General features: G+C 39.8%; 1 protein-coding gene across 4 annotated transcripts in view; it reads left to right on the forward strand.

The window, feature by feature from the left end:
* LOC106868717 (plexin-A4) overlaps nt 1-21,069 on the forward strand; it is a 129,129-nt gene extending 108,060 nt beyond the window's left edge. For all 4 annotated transcript variants that reach the window (XM_052968253.2, XM_052968251.2, XM_014914106.3 and 1 more), the window contains exons 16-28: nt 4,322-4,458; nt 5,270-5,434; nt 7,244-7,337; nt 8,661-8,915; nt 11,015-11,170; nt 12,107-12,371; nt 13,217-13,336; nt 14,962-15,045; nt 16,349-16,533; nt 16,677-16,786; nt 17,140-17,302; nt 18,574-18,710; nt 20,149-21,069. In XM_052968253.2, coding sequence (XP_052824213.2) covers nt 4,322-4,458; nt 5,270-5,434; nt 7,244-7,337; nt 8,661-8,915; nt 11,015-11,170; nt 12,107-12,371; nt 13,217-13,336; nt 14,962-15,045; nt 16,349-16,533; nt 16,677-16,786; nt 17,140-17,302; nt 18,574-18,710; nt 20,149-20,332 — 2,055 coding nt within the window. In that variant the 3' untranslated portion in view covers nt 20,333-21,069. The remainder of the gene's footprint in view (nt 1-4,321; nt 4,459-5,269; nt 5,435-7,243; nt 7,338-8,660; nt 8,916-11,014; nt 11,171-12,106; nt 12,372-13,216; nt 13,337-14,961; nt 15,046-16,348; nt 16,534-16,676; nt 16,787-17,139; nt 17,303-18,573; nt 18,711-20,148) is intronic.
* The last annotated feature ends 6,599 nt before the right edge of the window (nt 21,070-27,668 follow it).

Below are 27,668 nucleotides of genomic sequence, written 5' to 3' on the forward strand. Positions count from 1 at the left end.
TGGCAAGTGGTTAAATAAATATATTCACCTCTCATACCTCCTGATTTTATGATTTATATAACATATATCAACAACAATAATAATAAGGGTTATTATAAAGTGGTATAGCATTACCGTTAATTCTTTTTGTGGATATATAGCTTTACATAGACCCATTTTGTTAGAGGGGAAAAGTGACTTTGTATGTAGTTTTATGGATTTTATTCGTAATTGGGATTTATTTTGACTGAGAAAATGATGCTGTGACCTAAGTTACGGTATTTAGAATATTAATTCCGATTCTTTCATCCAAGAAATTTGGAATTGTGTAAATGTATGAATTTTAAACATAGACACACACACAGAGAAAATCTGCCTTTTATAGATAAGATAATATATATATATATATATATATATTGTTGTCATCATAAGAATTTATAAACTTTTGAGAGAATGTGAAATCATTCTTTTTTTAAAACAGGATTTTGAACACATAAAACTATTAATAATAACATGTATATATTGGGTTGAAAAACTCTTTTGGATAGAAAAAGTTAAGGCTGCCCATGGGACGGATCGGAGGGGAAGTGCGTCCGATGCCGGCGCCCCGGAAATCGAGCGCCGACGACCGCCCGCGGAAACGAGCGGCCGCCACCGACGCGTACGACGGCGGGGTGAAAGTGGCAGCGGACTGAGTCCCCTCGCGATCGCGGTGAGCGGTGCTACCCATTTACCCCTGGGCGGTTTCACGGTCTCTTGAACTCTCTCTCCAAAGTTCTTTTCCACTTTCCCTCGCGGTACTTGTCGGCTATCGGACTCGTCCCCGTATTTAGCCTTGGATGGAGCTTACCACCCGCTTTGAGCTGCGTTCCCAAGCAACCCGACTCTCGGGCCGAAAAGAAACGCCGCCGGCTCCGAATGGGCCTGGCACCCGCTCTGGGCAGCCCCGATCGAGGGGACTCCGAACTCCGAACCTAGCCGGGCGAAATGATCGACCGTGTACGACCCTTGCGCCACAGCTCTCGACGACCGGCGCGGCCGACGAGATTCGGCGTTGGGCTTCTCCCGGTTCACTCGCCGTTACTTAGGGAATCCCGGTTGGTTTCTTTTCCTCCGCTTAGCGATATGCTTAAGTTCGGCGGGTAGTCTCATCCGAGTCGAGGGCAGCATTAGCTTGGAAAAAAAAGTCGTCGCTGCGGCAAGCCGCATTCGATTCGTCGTCATCGTCGGCCGGCACGAACGCTCGCAAACGAGATCCACAGAGCGAACACCGACCGAAGATGTAGACAGCTGCGGCAACAGCCGCCACGGAGTAATAAGAGGAGGCAACGACGGCGAGGGCGGCAGGCAGAAGAGTGCGCACGAACAGTGCGTTCCCTGCTGCTACTGCAGCTGTGGGCCGCTCCGTGGCGTGTCGCAGCGATGACGGTCTGGCATTGCGGGAGACGGAGGATCGAGCGGCGCGCGCTCGCTAGTCGGGCCGGAAGCAGAAGAAGTAGCGAGAACGAAAGGCGAGCTGTTCCCACTGCCCGGCCGCGGCTTACGAAACCAGCTGGATCGCGCCGGAAAGGCGAGGAGGAGGCGGCGGCGATGCTGGCCGACGCCAGGAAGGAAGACGAGAGAGATATTGAGGTTCGTGGAGCCACAAAGCGTGCAGCACCGTCGGCTTAGCGCACTGTATGCGGGCGGACGCAGGCTGGGTGAAAACTGCGCGGTCGGCAGCTACTCCAGCAGAGAGAAGCATAACGACAGCGGGAGCGATTTGCGGGCTTCGTCCACCGCTGCTGACGCCGCTTCTACTTGCTCGTTGCTCGGCTGCGGCTGCACTGTTAGAGGGCCGACGAGTGCGAGGGGGCCCGGCCGCGGCTTACGAAACCGGCTGGAAAGGCGAGAAGGAGGAGGCGGCGGAGCAGGGCTGCTGCTTCTGCGATAATGATCCTTCCGCAGGTTTACTTACGGAAACCTTGTTACGACTTTTACTTCCTCTAAGCGATCGGGTTCGGTCGTCTACTCCGGGCCATCAGAGAACGCGCGGAACGGCGCCGCGCGTAAGCGAACTCGTAGGCCAGATCCGAGGACCTCACCGGACCGTTCGATCGATAGTAGCAACGGGCAGTGTGTACAAAGGGCAGGGACGTGATCGACGCGGGCTGATGACCCACGCCTACCGGGAATTCCTCGTTCACAGGGTTGGTTCCAGGCCCCGATCCCTATCACGGGAGGTGGTTCAGAGGTTTCCCGACCCTTTCGGGCCGGGGGAGACACGCCCACTGATACCTCCAGTGTAGCGCGCATGTGGCCCCGGACATCTAAGGGCATCACAGACCTGTTATCGCTCCGCCGCGTGCGGCTTTCTGCCGCCTGTCCCTCTAAGAAGCGCTGCGTTCGGCAACCGACTGGCCCGGGCGCAACGGCGGACTGCCGCCACCGAACCGCCGGCACGATGGAAAGGCCGACGTGTCGGCTGCGATACGAGCCACGCGGCCGCTACCGTACCAGTGACAGGTCCGATTTGCGGGTTTGCGGGTCGGGCCCGGGGGAATAGTCACGCTCTAGGTGACCCTCATACCCCAAGGGGGTCCAGACTACTATGTAGAGTAGTCGTCGATCGGACGGTCGTTCCCTATGACTCGCACCCCGAACTGCAGACGGTCGCCGCCACGTACCCGCAGAGCCGATCGAAAGCGGCCAAATTGAGAGCGACGCCTCAGCGGCGGACTGCCGCCGGCGCGATGGATAGACAGACGTGTCGGTTGCGATACGAGCCACGCGGCCGGTACCGTACCCGTGAGGCGTCCGCATTCTTTTTGCTCGCTCCCAATCGCTTCCTTCTCGCTGCTGCTGCCGCCACGGCTCGCTCGGCCTGCTACTTCTTTCTCGTCCGCCTAGGCCGCCGTGTAACACACACACTCCCGGCCGACAGCGCTCTCGATCGCAAACTCACGGGTACGGTACCGGCCGCGTGGCTCGTATCGCAGCCGACCCGTCGGCCTTTCCATCTCGGCGGCGGCAGTCCGCCGCCGAGGCGTCGCTCTCAATTCGGCCGCTTTCAATCGGCTCTGCGGGTACGCGGCGGCGACCGGCCGACCGTCTGCCTTTCAATCGGCTGCGGTTCTGGGTGCGAGTCATAGGGAACGACCGTCCGATCGACGACTACCCTACATAGTAGTCTGGACCCCCTTGGGGTATGAGGGTCACCTAGAGCGTGAGTATTCCCCCGGGCCCAACCCGCAAACTCGCGAATCGGACCCCATCACTCGCAGCCAACACGTCGGCCTTTCCATCGCGGCAGCAGTCTGCCGCCAAGGCGTCCGCATTCTCTTTGCTGGCTCCCATTCGCTTCCTTCTCGCTGCCGCTGCCGCCACTACTCGCTCGGCGTCCTTCTTCTTTCACGTCCGCCTAGGCCGCCGTGTAACACACACACTCCCGGCCGACAGCGCTTTCGATCGCAAACTCACGGGTACGGTACCGGCCGCGTGGCTCGTATCGCAACCAACACGTCGGCCTTTCCATCGCGGCGGCAGTCCGCATTCTCTTTGCTCGCTCCCAATCGCTCGGTGGCTTCCTTCTCGCTGCTGCTGCCGCCGCCGCCACAACTCGCTCTGCCTGCTGCTTCTTCTTCTTTCTCGTCCGCCTAGGCGGTTCGGCGGCGGCAGTCCGCCGCCGAGGCGTCGCTCTCAATTCGGCCGCTTTGGATCGGCTCTGCGGGTACGCGGCGGCGACCGGCCGACCGTCTGCCTTTCAATCGGCTGCGGTTCGGGGTGCGAGTCATAGGGAATGACCGTCCGATTGGCGACTACCCTACATAGTAGTCTGGACCGCCTTGGGGTGTGAGGGTCACCTAGAGCGTGACTATTCCCCCAGGCCCGACCCGCAAACTCGAGAATCGGACCCCGTCACGGGTACGGTAGCGGCCGCGTGGCTTGTATCGCAGCCGACACGTCGGCCTTTGCATCGCGCTGGCGGTTCGGCGGCGGCAGTCCGCCGCCGAGGCGTCCGCATTCTCTTTGCTTGCTCCCAATCGCATCCTTCTCGCTCCTATCCAAAATGGTTTTTCAAGCTAATATTTACGTTCTCTTATTAATAGCTTTATTTACTTAGAGATCCACTGTTCCAAACAAAGTATGTATCATCATCATTGTTTAACGTCCGTTTTCCATGCTGGCATGGGTTGGATGGTTTGACTGAGGTCTGGAAAGCCTGCATGCATTTCATGTGAAATTACAATGCATAGATTTCATACAAGATCACTAATTGTCATGTTTGTGTAACCTAAGAATTCATGGTGAATTACTACAAATAATCATTTCCGTTTAATTATTTTTTTCTTTTCTTTCACAGACCCCATCTTTGAAGGAGATCACTCCGAAAAAGGGTCCAAAATCTGGTGGAACCCATGTGATGATCCATGGTGACCATATGAATGCAGGTAGTAGATGGGACATCATTGTCGGTAGCAACCCCTGTGAAGTTGTAAGGTAAGATATTTAATAGTTTTATTATTATTATTGTTGTTTTAGTTTGTGCGGTGGCAGAGCCATTAGCACACTGAACAAAATGCTTAGCAGCATTTCTTCCAACTTTATATTTTGAGTTCAAATTCCACTTGGCCCTCTTTGTCTTTTGTCCTTTCACGGAGTCAATAAAATAAGTACATGCTGAGCATGTACTTATCAACTAGTCCACACTCCCAAAATTTTAGGCCTTGTGCCTATAGTAAAAAGTATCATTATTATTATTATTATTATTAGTTTGTAATTTTTTTAGTCAGAAGAGACTGAGCAGTACTTTTCTTCTCCTAGTGACTTTCCTGCTGTTGAGGTACATTTTGAACATCTGTAGGTCAATGCCTTTAGATAAAGCATTGGCTGGAGTGAAGTGAGAACACTTCCAGGTATCAGTGCACAGGAGGAAGGATTAGATCGGTGTTTCCCCAATTTATTTTTTCCCTAGGCCTCACTATAACTTTCCAGAAAAATGTATACCCCACAGTAGTTGGAAAAAAAGTATTCTTGCAATTCCATGTCCCATGCTGGGCAAAATGTTTAGCAACATTTCGTTTATCTTTATGTTCTGAGTTCAAATTCTACCAAGGTCAAATTTACCTTTCATCCTTTCAGGGTCAATAAAATAAGTACCAGTTGAGCACTGGAATCGATTTAATCAACTTTAGCCCCTTCCCCAAGCTGTTGGGCCTTATACCAAAATTTTAAACCATTATTTATTCACTGTCTTCAATTCTTATTTTATTTTTTGTTGATTTTTTTAAATATCTTTTTATCTTCACAGTCAAAACGCCTCAGTTATTGAGTGTGTTACTTCAGCAGAGGGTTCCATTACATCAGCTGATGTGTCAGTAAGTTTCGGAGGATTACTGAAGCACCTTGATGAGAAGTTTGAATTTGTTGAAGATCCAACCATTACAATGGTGGAACCTAATAGAAGTATTCTCAGGTATGACACCTGCCTTGTTTTTCATTTTCTCTCTATTTTTACTCTTTTACTAGTTTCAGTCATTTGATTGTGGTCATGCTGGAGCACCACCTTTAGTCGAGCAAATCGACCCCAGGACTTATTCTTTGGAAGCCTAGTACTTATTCTATCGGTCTCTTTTGCCGAACTGCTAAGTTATGGGGACATAAACACACCAGCATCGGTTGTCAAGCGATGTTGGGGGGGACAAACGCAGACACGCAAACATATACACACACATACATATATATATATACATATATATACGACGGGCTTCTTTCAGTTTCCGCCTACCAAATCCACTCACAGGGCTTTGGTCAGCCCAAGGCTATATTAGAAGACACTTGCCCAAGGTGCCACACAGTGGGACTGAACCCGGAACCATGTGGTTGGTAAGCAAGCTACTTACCACACAGCCACTCCGTACAAACTCATCACACAGAAGGTTCTTCTTTTCTGTGCTAAGCAATATTTCTTATGGCTTTATGTTCTGAGTTCAAATTCCACTACAGTCGACTTTATCTTTCATTCTTTTGAGGTTAATGAAATACACACCAGTTGAGTATTGGCATTGATGTAATCAAAATTTCAGGTCTTGTTTCCTAACAATTCAGCCTTCTGCAAGCTAACATACTATTTGTCAATTTCGGTACATTGTCAATGCTTTTGTTTCCTAACATGTGGTACCTAGATATTGCTAGGTGGATTGTGCTCACTTGAGAGTTAAATATCTTGACACAGACACAAAGTTTTATATCTCTTGCAGCCTGTGACTAAATGTCTTACATCCCACCCCTGTCTTACAAATCCAACCACCCAGAAATTAGGTACCCCTTTTTTTGTCTATAGTGTCTTTTATCTTTTATCTTGTACATGTTTCAACCATTAGACTTTAGCCATGCTGGGGCACCACCTTGAAGAATTTTAAATCGAATGACCCAACCACAGTACCTCTTTTCTTCCAGCCTGGTGCTTATTCTATCAGTCTCTTTTGACGAACTGCTAAGTTATGGGGATGTAAACATGCCAGCACCAGTTGTCAAACAGTGGCAGGGGACAAACACAGACACAAAGACACACACACACACACACATAGATATATACATATTCGACAGGCTTCTTTAAGTTTCCGTCTACCAAATCTACTCACAAGGCTATAGTAGAAGACACTTGCCCAAGGTAGCATACAGTGGGACTGAACCTGGAACCATGTGGTGAGGAGGCAAGCTTCTTTACCACACAGCCATGTTTGCACCTATAGTAAGAATTATCATTATTATTAGGGTGTCAAGCTGGCAGAATATTTTGCATGCCAGACAAAATGCTTAGTAATATTCCATCTGATTCATTACATCATGATCTCAAATTCTGCTAATGCCTTGTGCCTCTAGTACATAGGTTCTCAAAGTGGGTGCTACTGCCTTCCATTGGGCATTGAGACAGTCCAGGTGGGCGCTGGTGCCTTAGTGGGAGGGAAAAAGGAGACCTTGGGAGGAAGGAAGTGAATTGTGGGATGCTGTGAATTTATTATATTATTATAGTATTGTATACAAATTACATAATATTATATTAAATGTCAAATGATTCATAGTATATATAAATTAGTAAAATATAAAATATTTATGCATAAAAATAGGGGTGGGGGTGCTGTGGGTATCACGTGGCCATGGGGGGGGGGGGGGCTGTGACCCAAAAAGTTTGAGAACCTCTGCTCTAGTAGATACAGTGGAAGATCATTATTATCATTATTTTTATTTTTATTGTTGTTTCTTCTATCTCTTTCTTCATTAGTGGAGGGACAACATTGACTGTAACAGGAACCAATTTGAATCTTATTCAAGAACCAAAACTGTTTATCAAATACAACAGCACCATGAAGGAATCAGTGAGTTGTCTTTTAGAGATTTCTTTATAGTTTAGTTTCACCTCATCTATTATAATATTCTACTAATCTGTTTAGTGACAGTTGTATGTGATAGTAATCCTTTGTGGCTGAAGAAAATATCCAGTCACTGGTACATGCCTGTGTGTGATGACCTTCATATCAAATGAACTGCTGTTACACACACACACACACACACACAACACATGCATGTGCACACCTCTTCTTTGACATTCTCTTCCATTTTCCATAAATGGTAGTTCATAACATAATAGATTGTGAGCTTTTCACTGACTAGTCTTATTTTCCTCTTGGTCACTGTCCATCGCTAAGTCAACATTTTCACTTAAATCTGATATTAGGAAATGCATGTCTTTTGTAAATCTCCTTCAATGCAATAAAGCTCTACAGCTTTATTTTGGATCACACAAGAGCGGTCAGTGGTATATCTGATTTTCACATTGTATATAAAATGTTATCAACTGATAGAATATAACCTCTTATAATTAGTTATTTATTATTTTTATGATTTAGTTTATTAAATTGTAAAAAGAAATAATGTCCAGCATTTGTCACCTTGTGTGATTTTCCTAAACTCTTTATTGTAGTATTTAAGAGTGCCATGTGGAATTATCTCCAAAGCTCCAATGATCTCAGGCATAGTTGTTGTTCTTAGATGCCACATGTGTTTTAAATCCGGGTTTTGTCCTCGTTAATGGGGGTGGCTGGATCTAACTCAATGCCATAGCAACTGAGGTACGCAGGTGCAGCCCACCTCAACTTTTAAATATTGACTACGTATGTGAGAAAAATATGTACTGCTGTATAATTTGTTCTAATAGAACAGCCACATTTAAGTGGGGATAAATATTACCGCTCAGTATTAATACTGCCTCTGTTGTTAATATATATTTTTTTAACAATCTCATTGGCTGATTGCAACATCAGCGCTTGTTCTGCCAGTTTTTCTGTATATTGTTAGCAAGGAAATTAGTTGCTGTTATCTCTGGCAGTCGAGCATCTATCATTGGTGAGACCAAGGAAAGTTGAAATCACATGGTCTGGTGATCTTGGCATTGGAGGTGGTAGGGATTTATCTCCCTGCTAGTGATATAAACAAGTATGCATTTTGCATCAAAAGTCAATATGAGAGTTTCGTGGTATCTACCGCAGTATAATTTGTCGTAAAAGAACAACCACGTTTAAGTAAATCATTTTTTAGGGGATTTATTTAATGGTATGGAAGAGTTAAGTGGAATGTACATTGAGTCTAGAATTATTTTCACTTTTTTTTTTTTTCAAAAATTCCAAACATCATTAAAACAGCCCTGCAAGTCAAAGCACCAGAACATGCTGGAATGCCGAATGCCATCATTGGACTTTGGAGAAAACCAGGTGTCTTTGACAAGCCCCAAAGAGGTGCAGTACGGTTTCATCATGGATGGTGTCGTTCAACTGAAAAATCTCTCAGATAATCCAGAGTTCCGCCCTCTTCTTTACTTCCCTGACCCTGTTGCTGAGCCTTTCACCGGTGAAAGGAGTACCAAAAAATATATGAAAGGTGACAAATTAGTGATTGAGGTGAGAAGTCTCCATTTTTCTTTCATTTTGTTTTTGTTTTATTTTACTTTGTTGCCTTTTGTCTTCTTCTGACTCGTCTTCCAATTCTGTACTTTTTGTCTTGGTTGTCTTCCTCTTTCTTCTTTATCCTCTTGTCTATGTCTTTCTGTTAGCTTCATTCTTCCATCCTCTCTTCTCTCTTCCTCTTCTTTTTTTCTCGTTATTCTTTTTTTATCTTAATTTCCTTCCATTTTGTTTTCTTTTTGTCTCATTTTCCTTCTCAATCAATTTTTCTCTTATTCTTCTATTTTCAATATTTTTCTTCATATCTTACTAGCACCAAGTACTCCACATCACAATGGTTTCTAAATAACTTAAATTGTACCAGTGATTATGAAATATCTTAGTCTGCTTCCACCTTTATATACTTCTCATTGAATCTAAGTGTGTAATAACTAAGTGTATACTTCATAATGAAAAAAAATATTAAAGCTTTGATGATATTGCTTCTCAGTGAGAAAGATTTCCAGTTAAATCCATGTTATGAGTTAATGTATGTAGATCATTCTCAGTAGGTCACAAATAGTGTCTCAACATTCAAAAGGACTGTTTAAGAGGGCAGCCTTATTGTTAGTTAATCCTTTTGATAATAACTTCCTTCAGAATGCCTCTGGTTCTGTGATAGAAAACTTTGCATAAAAAATTATGTTTAAATTAAAACCGTCCATCATAATTTTACATGAGAAACTTCAAACACCAGCTTAATAATGAGAAGTAAAATTATTCTACTAAATATCTCCAAATTCTTGATTATTTTCAGAATTAATTGAAAAACAGAATATTAAGCAAAATTTAACAAGAAATGTTAGCCTATTAAATTGAAAGCAAAGATTTGCAGCAGTTCTGCTTCATACTTGTTTCAAAGGCCCTTGCTGTTCCTCTTCTCATATGTTTTTTTTTTTTATTTTGATGAGTGATCTGCACTTCGTTTGCTTTTTGTACATGTGATGGTGCCAGGAGCAGCATTCTCACTGATAGCATTTGTCTTACATGAAGTTAAGCATCTCTTCAGCCATTGTATTCTATAGCTGACTAGAAAGAAAGAAATGAATGTAGATAATACACACATGCACACACACACACACTTATGTGCTTTACTGTACTACAGAAATATATCTACAGATTTTTAGTACTTGCCTTTATACATCTTCATGGACATAAAATGAGGGATCAGTTCAACTAGTTACCATCCTGTGCTGGTGAATGAGCAGCCTCTCGGTTGCTGATGAAATCTATCTTTTATATTCTCTTTTATCCTTTTTTCTGTTTTGTTTTATGAAGTAGAAATGAAGGGAAAATGTGAACTGTAAGAAGCAAAATCTAGTGGGGTTCTTAGTGGGAAAAAGTATAGTAAAATAGGGATTCCTCTGGCAGAAACGTTAGCATGCTGGGTGAAATGCTTAACTGTATTTCATCTGTCTTTACATTTTATAGGTGTAGGAGTGGCTGTGTGGTAAGTAGCTTGCTTACCAACCACATGGTTCTGGGTTCAGTCCCACTGCGTGGCACCTTGGGCAAGTGTCTTCTACTATAGCCTTGGGCCGACCAAAGCCTTGTGAGTGGATTTGGTGGATGGAAACTGAAAGAAGCCCGTTGTATATATGTATATATATATATGTGTGTGTGTGTGTATGTTTGTGTGTCTGTGTTTGTCCCTGCCAACATCGCTTGACAACCGATGGTGGTGTGTTTATGTCCCCATAACTTAGCGGTTCGGCAAAAGAGACCAATAGAATAAGTACTAGGCTTCCAAAGAATAAGTCCTGAGGTCGATTTGCTCGACTAAAGGCGGTGCTCCAGCATGGCCACAGTCAAATGACTGAAACAAGTAAAAGAGAATAGACACACAGTGATTTAGATACTTTACAATTATTTAGTTCTGTATCTCATTGTTCACGTCAGACAAAATGCACTAAGTGCCCTTGAGAAAAGGATCAATAAAATTCCTATTTCTTAGATCAAACTATTTCAAAGGTTTAGGGGACACTATTTTTCTTCAAAATCACTGATTTAATTTCCAAATCGTTTTTCTATATCTAAATTGTGTGTTATTTTCACAGGGTAAATTCCGTAGCATCAACCAGCTGTTAACGGATGTGTATGTACATGTAGGCAACAGTCTATGCACTGATCTGAAACCACATGACACAGCATTGATGTGCACCCCCCCTTCTTCACCAAGTGGTGTTGACAAAGAAGGCAATGCCCCTGTAGTGGTAAGTCAACTCATCTTTTACTTTCTAAACCTACAAATCCAAGCCTTTATTCCTCAATTTTTTTTTTTTTTTTGAAAACTTCTTTTAACAATTCTTCAAAAATACTTCTTTTATAAACTTTCTACCCATTTAAGTCGCCATTGCCTCTGGATAAGGTACTTTATTCTGTAAGCCTCTGTCTAGCTAGATGGCAAAACAGATTGCATTCTTACTTTACAGATCAGCAATTATTCCAAAAAAGCACATCACAAAGATCGACCTTCCTGCAGAAAGCATGTCACCCTGCTTACTTCATTCTACCTAGATGACAAGTCCCAGTCTCACCTGACTGATGAGTGCTTTACAATTGGGAAGGAAACTTCAGCTGTGAAAAATATTGTACAAAGATAAAATCTCACCTAAACTAATATGTAAAAAAAAAATGCATATAAAATAGAAAAAGACACCTTGAAATTTTCATTTTATTAAAATACCTCCACTTGTATCTAAACTCCTCTCTCAACTGTCTTAACCCTTTGATACCAACCTGCCTGAGACCACCCTAGGTTCTAAGACACAAACTTCCCGTTTCAAAGCGATGTAAATTTAAACCTTCCCTCCGACATGTTAATTCATGTTCCAAACACCAGCTTAATAATGACAAAGTTGTTTTTCTAAATCCTTCATCATTTTCAAAATTTATTAAAGCAAAAGTAGTGCATTTCATCGGAAATAAGGCAACAAAGGCTTTAAGACAGTGATGTTTAGCTCTTTCTTAGGACTGCAGAACCAAGACACCGGTACATCCATGCCTACAAATGCCATAAACTACCTCTGTTAGGATTCATTTTTCTTACCACCAGCCCTCAAATAATACCCTGCCTCACATCCTAATGGTGAGTTAACCGAATTGTCATTTTTAAAAAAAATTCTTTCTTTCTCTTCTTCCTTCTCTAGCTCCATATTGGTCAGTACAAGTCAGACATTGGTTACTTGAGCTACTACGAGGAGCAGGAAGGGGAAAGACCTATAGCCCTTGGCATAATCCTTGGTGTGGCTCTGCCGATGCTGACAATCATCATCCTGTTGACAGTATGTGTAGTGAGGCGCCATATGAAGCATGATCCCAGCGACAACTATATCCCTGATGTACTCAAGGACTATGAGGGCAAGAAAGAAAATGAAGCCATTGGGATGAACCACATGTCAGCTGGTACGATGGGTAGGTGTCTGGCATTGTATGTGTCAGGGTTTATGAGTTTATGTTTATTTGCGGATGTATGCAACATTCCATTTCTCTCTCTCTTTGCCGTCACTCAAAAATCTCCCTCTCTCTTTGCCATCTCTCAAAAATGTCTCTCTCTCTCTCTTTGCCATCTCTCAACAATCTCTCTCTCTCTCTTTGCCATCTCTCAAAAATCTCTCTCTCTCCCTCTCACTCTCCCTCCCCCCCTCTCTCTCTACCATCTTCTCTTTATGTCCATGCAAATCAACAGCAACACAATAATATGAAATCCATAATGTTACACTTCATACACACTGAAAAGATGCTTTTAAACAGAATGTTTCCCCACTTGTCAATATTTGTGCATGTGTCTTTCCAAGTATATATTTACACTTCTGCTTGTATGTATGTATATGCATGTGTGTGTGTGTGTATGTATCAATCAATCAATCAATCAATCAATCAGTTAATTCACAACTATGAGTCTTGGAATGTAATATATGTGATGAGAGCATCTGGTGTGTGTGTGCCAGTGTGAGTTGGTTGATCTGTACAAAATCATGCTAATGTGAAAGTCATTTGCATGTGTCTGATCATTAACATATGTGTGTGGTCTTAATATGTGTATGTATACAGTCATCTGTCTGTGTATGTGATATATTCTGCCAAGGTCAACCTTGTGGTTTATTCCCCTAGGATCAATAGAATAAATTAAGTCAAGTGCTGGGGTTAATTAATCAACTACATTATTTGCCCCCAAATGTATGGACCCTGGACCAAAATTAGAAATTGCTATTCATTCGTTTTATGGCCTCTTCTGTTTTTTCAACTGTTTTCATTAGATTCCTCACAGTACATCAGTGAACTCCTGGCCAGCTTCGATGATGAACAGGAACGACAACAAATAACAGAACTTCTCATTACACGAAACAAGCTAGACATTGGAGAACTCCTTGGTAAAGGTAAGCATTAGAATGGTAGAATTACATTTCTGTTATTAGCCACACAGGGCTCAACAAAGATGGGACGAATACAATGTAGAGCTTTTCTTTTTGGGAGGGGAAAGGAAAGAAAAAAAAGAAAAATAGAGAAGAAAAAAAGTAGGGGTGGGTGTCAATCAAAAGGGATCGAGAGAAAAAAAAAAAAAGGGCGATCAATAGGGATCGTGTATCACAGTAATGTTCTCGTGTAAAAAGAGGGGAGGACAGTTTAGGTTTAGCCGTGGAAAGAAAAGCCTATGGAAAAGACCACGGTAACCTTGGTCAATATTGTCATTGCAGAAACTATAACAGTAAGTGACTCTCTTTTGCCGTTTTGTTTTTTGTCTGGATTTTTTTACTCCTTTATAGTGTTATGCTCAAGGTGGGTCCGTCATTCACACGTGCCATCCTTGCTACATTCACCCATCTTCTTTTGAAGCATTCACTAGACAAAACTTCCCTTTCTACTCTCACCTTCCTCTTCAGATGATACTTGAAGAAGTTGATGAGAGATTGCCCAGAGAGGAAAGTCTTTGTCTCTAGACCTTTCAGACGCGTCCACCATACACATTCTTTCGCCATAGCCACAAGTACGATGAAAATAGCTCTTCCTTCCCATTTAAAAGAAGGAGGCGCGACAATATTCACGATAGACTCGGCTGATAGACCGACTCGTCCCACACGCGATAGCAGTTGTTCGACGTAAGCCCACAGCTCGGAAATGGTGGGACATTGTACGAGTGCGTGCAGAACGGTTTCGTCGCTCCGCCCGCATCTCGGACAGGTCGGCCCCGTGAATGATAGAATTAGTTTGACTACTGTATGGTTATCTACAAGGTATTATCATTGTTTAGCCTTATGTTAGTCCCAATCAACCAAACATAGGATCAGAGGTGCTGGTGGTTTAGTCAGAGAAGGAAGGGAAGCCTCCACAATAACCCTTTTCAGCCTATAACTTTTTTTATTGCTATAATTCTTGTTAAATGGTATGCTGTATAATGTCACTAGGAGATAACTCTAACTGCTGACTGGGATCACAAGTTAATGCTGAGGTAAATGAGATTATTAAAGAAATAACTTTGTTAATGGAGTAACTCATTATTATAGTTCTGAGTATTACCAGAGAAATTCTTTCGCTAGGATAACTATCTGTTACTGGGATAATTCTTGCAATTGTTACTGAAATAGTTAATTATCAGAGTTTTTCTGACTGTTATTGAGCAAACTCTGCTACTGAGATAACAGTGACTATTATTTAGAGTGCTAGTGCTGGTGGTGATAGGATATGAACACACAAGCCCAGAAGAGAACCTTTACATGGTTGTTCAACATGACAGAAACAACAGCCAAATTTCCCTTAAATCACTGTACAAAAAGAAAATAAGATAATCATATCTAGATTAGCTTTGATCATAGTGCTGACTTGGGACTAAATAACTTATTTTTATTCTTTTCTTTCCTATTTATATACATTCAGTCTATATTACTTAAAAAACGAAACCATCATAAATTTGTCTCTTTAATTCAAAACTCCCTTATATTAATATTTTCTGTGATTTCGATGTTAGACACATGTCCATTGCAATATTAACTTTCATTCACAACAGGTAACTTTGGTGTTGCATACAAGGCCCAGTTTACTAAATGTGACAGTGAACCACCTATGACTGTTGCTGTCAAGTCTTTGCAAGGTAAATTAATTTTATAAATTATACATGCAATATTGTACATTTATGTATATTTGTGTGTGTGTGTGTGTGTGCATACACGCACACATGTAAAGTATGCTGGTGGATCCCTTACAACCTGTTGGCGGTTTGTGAAAAAGAGACCCATTGCCAATTAAATTGGGAGATGACAAAAGACTAACAGATATGGTGTTTCTTCTCCCACCATCTTATACTGCAGTTACAATGCTTCTGTAGTAGTAAACTACATACCTACTCTACACAGCATGCCAAACTTTCTTCTTATTATTGCTACTGACTCTCCAAACACCATACTAAACACTTTGCCCAGTCATTCATTCCCAGAACATCTTCGGTCTAGAATTTCCTTATTATATTTTTTTCTCTGTAACCATTCACTTACAAAAGGTCAAGTCAACCTCGACCACTTTGTTAGTCTGGGATGCTGCTCTTCTCCATCTTAAGTATTTTTTAAAAACTTCAAATACAGCAAAACAAGATCTTTTAGTTGAGTCATGTATGATCTTTAAACCTTATTAATCTATAATCTTCGTGTCAACTCTGTTATTTTAAAATTGATCCATTTATGGCATTAGAATCAATTCATCTGGGAGTTTTCTCCTCTTTGAATTTTCCATAATTTCTCTTTGATCTATGCCAATTTATTTTGTTTGCTAATTGGTTGACCTCAAATATGTATCATCATCAGTCTGTCTCTCTTGTCTGGCTTTGATCCAGTTTTCCATTTTCTAATGAAATACAGCTTAACTCTTATCATCATCAGCATCATTATTTAACATCCGTTTTCCATGCTGGCATGGGTTGGACGATTTGACTGAGATCTGGAAAGCCCGCGGCTGCACCAGATCAGATTGGATCCTGGTGCAGCCGTGGGCTTTCCATACCTCAGTCAAACCGTCCAACCCATGCCAGCATGGAAAACGGACATTAAATGATGATATGGTTTAAGTTATTATATTACCATATTTCTCTTGAAGTACACGCCACCTTTGTTTTAATTCATTAAAAAAAAGAATAATGATAAATTTACTAAAATAACTTTACTAATAAAGTAGTGTATGTCTTGAGTTCAAATGTTTCTAAGGTCAACTTTACCTTTCATCTATTTGGGGGTCGATGAAATAAGTACCTGTTGAGCTCCTGCACCCAAAATTACAGGACTTGCGCCTACAGCTGAAACGATTATTAAACTGGTGTTTGGAACATGAATTAATATGAAATTTTGGTGAATGGTTTTAATTTAGATTACTTTAAAACACTCTTTCTCTGATTCCTGCTACCACAGGTACTAACACTGACCAGAAGGCTCTACAACAGTTTCTGAGGGATTCATTGGTGTTTAAGGAACTCCAGCATAAGAATGTCCTACCAATATTTGGTGTCTGCTTGACCATCAGTGATGATCCTGTGGTTGTTGTTCCTTATATGGAAACAGTAGACCTCCGCGCCCACATTAGGGATTCCAGCAAAGTAAGTGACTTTTATAAAATTTTGTTTCTTTAAATTGTTTTTGTTGTAAAATTTCCTTCCACAATTAAGCTTTTTTTAGTTAAAAACAAGTGAGTGTATGCCTGAACCTTAACCTCCCTATTCAATTCTCTCTTTGTTGCCAGTCATTGTCAGTGTGCACTCTATTAGATTATGGTCTCCAAGTGGCAGAAGGAATGACCTACTTATCTGAACTGAAGGTCATACATCACAATTTGGCTGCAAGAAATTGTTTGTAAGTATAACTTTAATCATCATCATCATCATCAATATTATAATCATCATCATCATCATCTGCACCACCATCACAATCATCATCATTACCATCACTACCATTATCATCACCACCACCACCTCCATCATTGCCATCATTATTGCTTAATCAAAATTGGAGTGTTGGTCAAAATACCTTATGGTATTTAGCTATCTCTCCATCTTCTGAGTTGACTCACACAAGCTGACTTTGCCTTTCATCCTTCCAGGATTAACTTCCTTTCTCTGTGTCACTCTATCTTCCCATCAGTCTCCCTCTCTCTCTCTCAGTCTGATATCATCTCACTCACTTACTCTCTCTTGTCTACCCATCAGGTTGTGTGATTATAAAACGGTAAAACTCACTGACATTGGCCTGACCAATGAACTGTTCAGCAAGGACTTCTACTTCACCGAGGACCACACTGCCAAGTTACCAGTGAAATGGATGGCACCTGAGAGTGTGGAACACTTTGTCTTCAGCACCCAGACTGATGTGGTAAGCTCTTTAATTCTTTAGCTTGTTTCACAGCCAAGGCCATGCTGAAGCACCATCTTTTCCCTTTTTTTCTTGTTTGATATCTTTATCACTATGAGATGCCATCAAGCTGAGTGCCCTCTCCTGAAACAGCAAAGGGGTTACCCGAAAACATTGATTAATACAATTAAATCAGATCTTGAATTGATATCTGATCCTTGCATACATGGTATCCAATGTTGGAATCAGAAACTGGTTGATAACATTGACATTAGGCATGTGTGATTGCTAAACGTTAGCATCTTCTGTTTGCAATACTGGAGATTTATTGGTTGAAGATGGTTTTGACACATCCTGGTTGAACACCAGCACAAGTATTATAAGTACAAGTACTCTTCTGTATGTATGGATAATTGTGTGTTCAGTTCCCATAGGTGGAATTGAACGCAAGACTGTGAGTTAGCAAAGCACTCATAAATTGTATAATACTGCCACACTACTTGTGAAAGTTAAGTGTTTCTTAAGCAGGGAGCTGGCAAAATTGGTAGCACTCTGGGTAAAATGCTTAGCGGCATTTCATTCATCTTTATGTTCTGAGTTCAAATTCCACCGCGGTTGACTTTACCTTTCATCCTTTCGGAGTCAATAAAAGAAGTACCAGCTGAACACTGGGGTTGATGTAATTGACTTACCCCACCCGCTTGAACTTGCTGGCCTTGTTCCAAAATTTGAAACCAATATAAAGACACACATAGATACAAATGCCTGCATACATATGTACTTGATTATCTCACCACCACCACCATCATTATCATCGTCATCATTTCACATCCACTTTTTATGCTGACATGACTTTTGAACTGGATGCAACAAGTGAAAAGACTACATTTTTCTACAGTATCTCAGCTTTGGCTCAGTTTCTACTGCTGGATATCGTTCTTGTGTATGTGTGTGTACATATTTCTGCAGACACATGCATTGCATATATGTAGTGGTGAGGTATACACACACATGCACACACATACACACAAATATACGCTCATTTATACTAGTGTGTGTATGAATGTATCTTTTTTCTGTATCTAGGAGTGCGTTATTCAGTATGTCTCTTACCTTTTTTTTAAAGATGGTAGGGTATATTTTGAAGGAATTCAATGGCTTTTTCTAATATGTGAAGAAGCTGTGTAGAAGTCTTTCATTGACTGAAACATTATCATAAGTGTTTGTGTTTATGTGTCTTTGTGTGTGTGTGTGTGTATGTGATTTAATCTATCAACATATCATCATTGCAGTGGTCTTATGGAGTGGTTTTGTGGGAACTGCTTACCCGAGGTGTTACCCCTTACCCAGATGTTGTACCTTGGGATGTGCATAGCTACTTGCAGAGTGGACGACGTATGCAGAAGCCAAAACATTGCCCAGAATTCATGTAAGTACCAACATTTGCTTCAAACCTGTACTACCACCACTCCCTTTACTCCATCGTTATTGTTGTCATAATAATTCCTTATAGTTGAGGTAAGATGCCTGTAGTGGACAAAGAAAATATTTATATAGTCACATGGTTCCAGGTTCAATGTCATTATGTGGCTCCTTGGGCAAATCTCTTCTACTATAGCTCCAGGCTGACCAATGCCTTGAAAGAGAATTTGGTAGGCAGAAGCTGTGTGGAAGCCCATCAGATATTTATCTATGTGTGTATGTGGATGTGCATCGTTGCACCTCCATCAATTGACAATCAGTAACATAGCAATTCAGCAACAAGGAGACTGACAAAATAAATATCTGACTTAAGTACTGTGATCTGTTTGTTCAACTATAATTCAGTGAGTGAAACAAGTAAAAGATCAAATACACATTTATGCACGTGCACACACACACACACACACACACACACACACACACACACACATGCATGCCACCTATTTTTTTCAGCAACTTCTGTTGTGGCTACATAGAATTGATTGTGTAGTCCCTTCCTGCGTAATTCTTCTTCCTTTGTTTTCCCTTTCTTCTCTGCTCTCAATACTCCCTCGTTCCTAACTGTCATTAGTAAGGTTTCCTTACTTTGGGTTATTATTCATCATCATCATCGTTTAACGTCCGCTTTCCATGCTAGCATGGGTTGGACGATTTGACTGAGGACTGGTGAACCAGGTGGCTGCCCCAGGCTCCAATCTGATTTGGCAGAGTTTCTACAGCTGGATGCCCTTCCTAACGCCAATCACTCCGAGAGTGTAGTGGGTGCTTTTACATACCACCAGCACAAAGGCCAGTCAGGCGGTACTGGCAACGGCCACGCTCAAAATGGTGTATTTTACGTGCCACCTGCACAGGAACCAGTCCAGCGGCACTGGCAACAATCTCACTCGAATGTCTTTACACGTACCACCAGTACAAGTCCCAGGAAGACGACACTGGGCACAGGTGCCATCACGATTTCGCTTTCGCTTGCCCCAATAGGTCTTCACAAGCCGAGTTTAGTGTCCAATGAAGGAGACGACGTTTATTATTATTATTATTATTATTATTATTATTATTATCAAAATCAAAGGTGGCACGCTGGCCGAGTTGTTACTGCACCAGTCAAAATGCTTAATAGTATTTCTTCCTACACTTTATGTTCTGAGTTCAAAAGTCACTGATGTCGACTTTGCCTTTCATCCTTTCAGGGTTGTTATAATAAGGTACCATTTGAACACTGGGAGCTCTGGGTTGCTCCATGTAATCAACTAATCCCCTATCCCCTAAAAATTGCTGGCCTTGTGCCAAAATTTGAAACCAGAAATTTTTTTTGTTTCTTATTTACTTTTTCTTGTCTTATTTATTTTTTTTAAAAACTTTCTCTTTTTTTCTTCCTTCTCCAGTTACCAACTGATGTTACGATGTTGGCAGCAAGACTCTGATGACCGCCCAGCCTTCTCTGAGATCTGTACTGCCCTCCGCAGCGTCTCCACCAATGATCCTTCTGTACCAGAGGATGAAGCTCAGCCACTGAATGCTACTGTAGAATTTACCGGATCTACAGAATACCTTGAAGTCATCGAATAAATATTGCAAAACAAAAAAAAAATAATAACTAAATAAATCAAAAATTAAAAATAAGTGGAAAAAGTGGAAAAATAACAATAGAAACAATAACAATACAACACCTCAGTGTGTTGTGGAGGGTGGTGGAATTGGTGGTGAAGGAAAAGAGGAAGATGGTTGTGGTAGAGGTGGTGGTGAGGAGGTCAAACAATAGAATATATAATTATTTTCTCATTGATGGACAGACTCCATCCCCAGCACACATACCCCACCCTTTGTGTTTCCTCCTCTCTCTTTCTTTTTCCCTCTTTCTTTCTCTCCTTCCTTTACCAGCTACCGACCCTGCCCACACCCATTTCTCTCCAGATAATGAATTTGACAAATATAATATTTCTAGTCTTCTAAAATAATTTTGGGGGTTATAGCAGCCATCTATTTTTTATAGAGAAAAACATAAACCATCTGACAACTGAGAGATTTTGATTTCAATTTTTGCTAGCTCTCATTCAGTTTCCATGCTGCCAGAACCATGTAGTAAAATATATAAATAGTCAGATTGGGCGGGGGGACTCAAATGTTTCTGATTGTACGACTATATTGGCACTGGATGAGACCCAACCAGGTTTAAATTACAAGGCTTCATGAGTCAGATTCCAATGTCCTCTTTAAAATAGTTATAACCATCTCAAAGCTTTGTTTTAGAACAAAACTGCAAATACTTTCTTGTATAGAATTAATAAATTCATATGTTCCATGGAGTGTTATGTAATATATATATATTATACAAATTTTTATGCTCACTTACACTTACGCACTTGCATGCACTCATACATATAAATATAGATATATAATATATACATACATATATATATATACATATGCTTATACATATCAACTTATGTATGTATATATATATTTATCTATGTGTATGTGTGTGTATATATTCGTTTTGATTTCTTTTTATTTGTTTATAGTTACCTTTAATTATCTTCCAAACGTTCTAGTTTCTTCCTTTTGTCCAAAGATTGGAAACAAGAAACTTGATGCAATGATTTGAGAAATTTTCAGTTTCCAGTACACACATGCATATATATATATATATATATATATATTATGTAAGATAATCTTTTTAAATGTTGATCTGATATAATTTGGGGGTTGTTTCAAGCTAGAAATATTTGAAATATAATTTCATTAAGAACTTAAAAATTCATCTTATATGATGCATTATATAATTTTCTTCATTATTTTCTTTTTTTTTTTTCATTTGCAACAAGCTTACCTACCTATACACACAGACAACTACTTGCCCATCTTATACAGTTTCCCTTGTAATCTCCTCTTATATACCGTTGTTACATACCCCACTTCCAGCTGACTACCAACGTTCATCTGCTTTCGTGTTTTGCTACTCAGCCAGCCTCACACCCATTTAATCTCACATTCATTTCCAGCATAAATTACCCATGCATCCAACACAGCTTTTCAATTGTTCATGCATCTCACACAGTTACATTATCAACTGTCTGTCTACACATACCCTCATGGATCTTTGCTCACTTTTTCCTTTTTTCTTTTTTCTTTTTTTTTATTCATATTTACCTACCCAGATACCCCCCAGCCTATAAAGCTATTGAAATTCACTTTTGTTGCCATAAATAATTATTCTAATTAAAAAATTAAAAAATTCTTATTATTTATACTATAATTATCATCATCATCATCATCATCATCATCATTATTATTATTATTATTATTATTATTATTATTATTATTATTATTATTATTAAGGTGCAGAGTTGGCAGAATTGTTTGTGCATTGGCTAAAAATGCTTTGCAGCATTTCTTTCAACTCATGTTCTGAGTTCAAATTCCACCAAAGTTGACTTTGTATTTCATTCTTTCTGGGTCAGTAAAAGAATCAGTCAAATACTGGAGTCAATGTAATTGACTTACTCTACCCCTAAAGTTGCTGGCTTTTTACCAAAAATTGAAACCATTATTATTTATTTTTACTACAACTACTTCTACAACTGCTGCTGCTACTACTAGTACTACTACAGCTACCACTAAGTTCAAATCCCACTGAGGTCAGCTTTGCCTTTCATCCTTCTAGGGTCCAAAAAAATAATGTAGCAGTCAAGTAATGGGATACAATTCGAGGCCCGATGCCAAAGTGACAAATCATAATTATAAACAACAATTAATTTTTGAATTCATTAGAATGGTAAGACAGTGTGTTTGGCCTTACTGGATTCCGAACATGTCTAGACACCACCACCACCACCGTGATAACAGCATGTACCATTATTTCCACAATGACTACCATTATCATCACAACTACTTAACGACACCACCACCACCACTACTAATACCACTTCTACTGGTACTGTCACCATAACCTCTGCTATTATCATCACTGTTAGCAATCCTGGTGACCAGAATAAAGGAAATTGAACTGCTTCCATCTAGTAACCCACCAACCCACCACTCCTGTCAATTTTTTAATGGTGACCTACCAACTGACTGACTAGCTTACTGGTCAGTCACTGAGTAAGCAGTAACTTGACTTGATCACAAAATTGGTTGATGGATAAATTCCCCTGCTAGTGTTATCATATTAATGAATTTATAAGTTTACATACATGTTCACACACCCGCATGTGCATACACACACATATATGTGTGTGCACATAATGGTATCAAGACTTGCATATTTAAAGAATTGAAAAAAAAAAATAGGACAATTCAGTGTGATTGATCAGTGCTGTTAAAGCATTGTTTGATGATGTCATGATAAAATCTTCATATAAATTGTTTTGATTTTTATTATTAATATTATTATCGTGATTTAAGGTGATGAACTGGCAGAATTGTTAGCATGCCGGGCAAAATGCCTTGTGGTATTTCATCCATCTTCACATTCTGAATTCAGTTTCTGCCAAAGTTGACTTTGCCTTTCATACTTTTTAGGATCAATAAAATAAGTACCAGTTGAACACTGGGGGTCGATGTACCCCCTCCTCCAAACATTACTGGCCTTGTGTCAAAATTTGAAATCAATATTATTATTATGATCTGTGTTCAAATCCCACCAAGGACAACTTGGCTTTTCATCTTTTTGGAATCAATAAAATAAAGTAAGTCAAGAATTGAGATCGATGTTTTCAAATTTTCTCCACCCCTAAAATTATTGGCCTTAAGCCAAAATTAGAAAGAATTATTATTATTATTAAGGTGGCGAGCTGGCATAATCATTAGCACACCAGGAAAAATGTTTAACAGCAATTTGTCTTTATGTTCTGAGTTCAAATTCCACCGAGGTCGACTTTGCCTTTCATCCTTTCGGAGTTGATTACACTAGGATCAATGTAATCAACAAGTCAAATGCTGCCATGGTAAACATTGCCTTTCATATTTCCAGGGTTGACAAAATAAGTACCAGTTGAGCAGTAAGGTTGATGTAATTGGCTAACCCCTCCCCACAAAATTTCAGTCCTTGTGCCTATAGTAGAAAGAATTATTATTATTATTAAGGCACTGAACTAGCAGGATTGTTACTGTGCCGGGTGAAATACTTAGCAGTATTTCATTTGTCTTTACGGTCTGAGTTCAAATCCTGCTGAGGTCAACTTCGCCTTTCATCCTTTCGGGGTTGATAAAATAAGTACTAGTTGAGCACTGGGGTCGATATAGTCAACTTACCCCTCCCTCGAAATTGCTGGCCTTCTACCAAAATTTTAAACCATTATTGTTATGTTTTAAGGTGATGAATATTTGGATCATTAGAGTGGCTGACAAAATATGATATTTAGTTTAATATCCTTATATTCTGAATTGAAACATTAGCATGAAACCACTAATTTAGATGGGGGGGGGGGGGTGCAGTTGTTAATTACCGCAGTGGACAACCAGTATTTTAATGATTCCTGAAGTCATGAAAGCAGAGGTAATCTCAGTAGGAGTAAAAATTCAAAATAAAAAAAGTTTATAACTACACAAAATGCAATGCATTTTTAGTTCAGTAGTTCACTCACTTCCATTGTAATAACAATAATAACAATGTGCTGTTTTTATAATCCTCTCAGACCATTTGGAGATAGCTTATCTGAGCTTAATACTGTAAGATAATAGGGGAGGAGGGAAAAAAACAAAACCAGTTATTACTTCTACAATGTTGTACTTGTCTGCAAAAAACTGGCACTCCATTGCTTACGACGATGATGGTTCCAGTTGATCCAATCAATCGAACAGCCTGCTTATGAAATTAATGTGCAAGTGGAATATCTGTAAATGACTGAGTAGTCCACAGGGAGGTTCAGTGTGACAAGGCTGGCCCTTTGAAATATGGGTACCACTCATTTTTGCCAGCTGAGTGGAGTGAGGCAATGTGAAATAAAGTGTCATACTCAAGGACACAACACGCCAACAGGAATCAAGGTTACGGCCTTACAGTCATAAGTGAATACCCACTAACCATTAAACCATGAGCCATCGCATACTTTTCTGTATACTTGTTTTATTGTTACCATTCACTGTGGTACCTATTTACAACTACTCTCTCTCTCCCTGGTGTTATCTTTATCACTGCTGCTGTATCTCAAAGTGATATGTATTTTGTCCTAACAGCTCTTTATGGCACTTCTTTGATTGCTGTAAAATCATCATGGTGCTTAAAACTATAGCTGTATATACATATGAGTCTGTGGTATTTATGTGTACACTTGGCAGATATGGTGTTTTTACACCTTTTACCATAAAAGATCATTTTTTCCCTTCCTGTTAATTGCAATGAATTTGCCTTTAGAAGTTAAACAATGTCACAAACATATTTTAACTAACCCAAATTTCATATATATTTATAGGAAGTTAATTATATTGCCAATCATAGAGTGAACTATGGTTTTGCATTCATAAAGTGCTTAGCCTTATAGACAGCTCATCAAAATGGAAATAGAAAAACGTTAGTAAATTTGTAATAATATATTGTCTGAGCGTTAGGTGGGATAGGTTGTTGCCCTTAGATTGGTTCTAGTCAGCAAATTATATATATATATATATATATATATATATATATACTGTTGTGTCTGTGGAGAGTCATTCTCTTTAGGTGCCTTATAATTTAACACACTCACCCGTAAAATTTCCACTTATTTCTTTTTTTATTTTTCTAAAATTTTCATTGCGTCTTGCAACCTTTTCAATAGTTTTGACTATTGAAAAGGTTGAAAGACGCAACGAAAATTTTAGAAGAATAGAAAAGAAATAAGTGATAATTTTACCGGTGAGTGTGTTAAATTATAAGGCACTAAAAGAGAATGACTCTCCAAACAACGGAATATGCTTCAACACACAAACTCACATAAAGAATCTTGGAAACCAAATCCAAAAACGAAATATATATATATATATATATTACCTTGGCCTTTTGAGGATTAGTGGACCAACACCCTCTTGTTTCACTTGAGGACACAATAACTGATAGTCTAATAACAACTATTATAATGAGATGCAAGTGTCAAAGTTGAAGCATAAAAATGAAGATCTGCTGCTAGAAGTGGTATGGAAACAATAGGAATACCCTATTTTTATAGGAGACCTATGTATAAGGAAAAAAAAAACAAAATGGATTATAAAATTAAATAACATAGAAGAAAGTGTGGGGACCAAAAATAGCAGCTGTTTCTCTCTGAAATATGTCCTACACTCTTAAAAAGTGGAGACATGTATACCTCAGATATACTGCCCAAAGATTTTAAAAAAAGGATCTTGAATAGGTTTGTTCATTTGGGCTAAATAACAACAATTCCTAAACTGATAAACTGCAGAGAATAAGATTGATCATCCTGGAAGAGTAACATTCATGCTCTTAAGAAAACTTAGTCCTTAAAATTAAAATAGAGTAACTAAGATCAGTAAAAGATGTGTATATAAGTATAGAGATTTACTCTTCACATGTACTGATGATTTTATGCTAAAGAAGATGAAACCATGTTTACAAGATACAAAAGGAGTAAGGAAATTATTTTTTTAAATTGTGTAAAAGAAATATGTGGATCACATTAAACAATGAAAAGTCTTTGTGTGTATCTGTTTATGTGTGCATATATATATGTGTGTGTGTGCGTACGTACGTACATACATGCATGCATGCATACATACATACATGCATACATACATGCATACATGCATACATACATACATACATACATGCATGCATGCATTACTAGTATGTATGTATGCATGCATACATACATACATACATACATACATACATACGTACATACTAGTAGCAAGCAATGGGAATGAGTGTTCAGCACTACATTGGCAGATAAAAATTCTTTATTTATTGGTTAAGACTATCATCATTGGTTTCATATTAAGGCAAATACCTCAACAATTATCAAGCTTATCACCTGGAACATTGGTGTTCATCTCCATTTGGGATTGGGGACGAACATCAATGTTGCATGTAATAGGCTTAATGTTAAAGAACTTCCCTTAACATAAGCGCAGGTGTGGCTGTGTGGTAAGAAGCTTGCTTTCCAACCACACGGTTCCAGATTCAGTCCCACTGTGTGACACCTTGGGCAAGTGTCTTCTACTATAGCCTCAGGCTGACCAAAGCCTTGTGAATGGATTTGGCAGATGGAAACTGAAAAAAGCCCATCATATATGGATATACATATTTATATGTCTGTGTTTGTCCCCCTACCATTACTTGACAACTGATGTTGGTATGTTTGTGCCATCGTAACTTAGCAGTTCGGCAAGAGAGACTGATAGAATAAGTCCTGGGGTCAATTTCTTCAATTAAAACCCTCTAAGGTGGCACTCCAGTATGGTTGAAACAAGTAAAAGAAAAAGAATAACACAAAACAAATGGTTGTCTTAACCCATAAATAAAACATATATATATATATATATATATAATGCGAGTTTCTGTGTATGTATTTTTGGTTACAAATGAAAGAAAGGAGTATTCAGTGCATCCAGAGAATACTTTTAAAAGACAGGTAATAATTAATTTTGTTGCTACTTAAAGTTTCTCATTGATCTACTCAATCAAGTATCATCTCAACATTACCTGATCTAACATGACGACGAACTCTGTGTAGCATGAGAATGTCTCGCGAGTTATTTTATTTCTTTGCATATATATATGTGTACGCGCACACACACATATATACACATACATACATATATATATATATATATATATATATATATATATATATATATATATATATATATATACATACATATATACATACATATATATATATATATATATATATATATGCTGAATATCTTAGCAATGAGGATAGACACTGCTGATGAGTCTACGATTAACAAA

This window comes from Octopus bimaculoides, chromosome 5 (genome assembly GCF_046866305.1).
Source record: "Octopus bimaculoides isolate indiv1 chromosome 5, ASM4686630v1, whole genome shotgun sequence".
Lineage (NCBI taxonomy): Eukaryota > Metazoa > Mollusca > Cephalopoda > Octopoda > Octopodidae > Octopus > Octopus bimaculoides.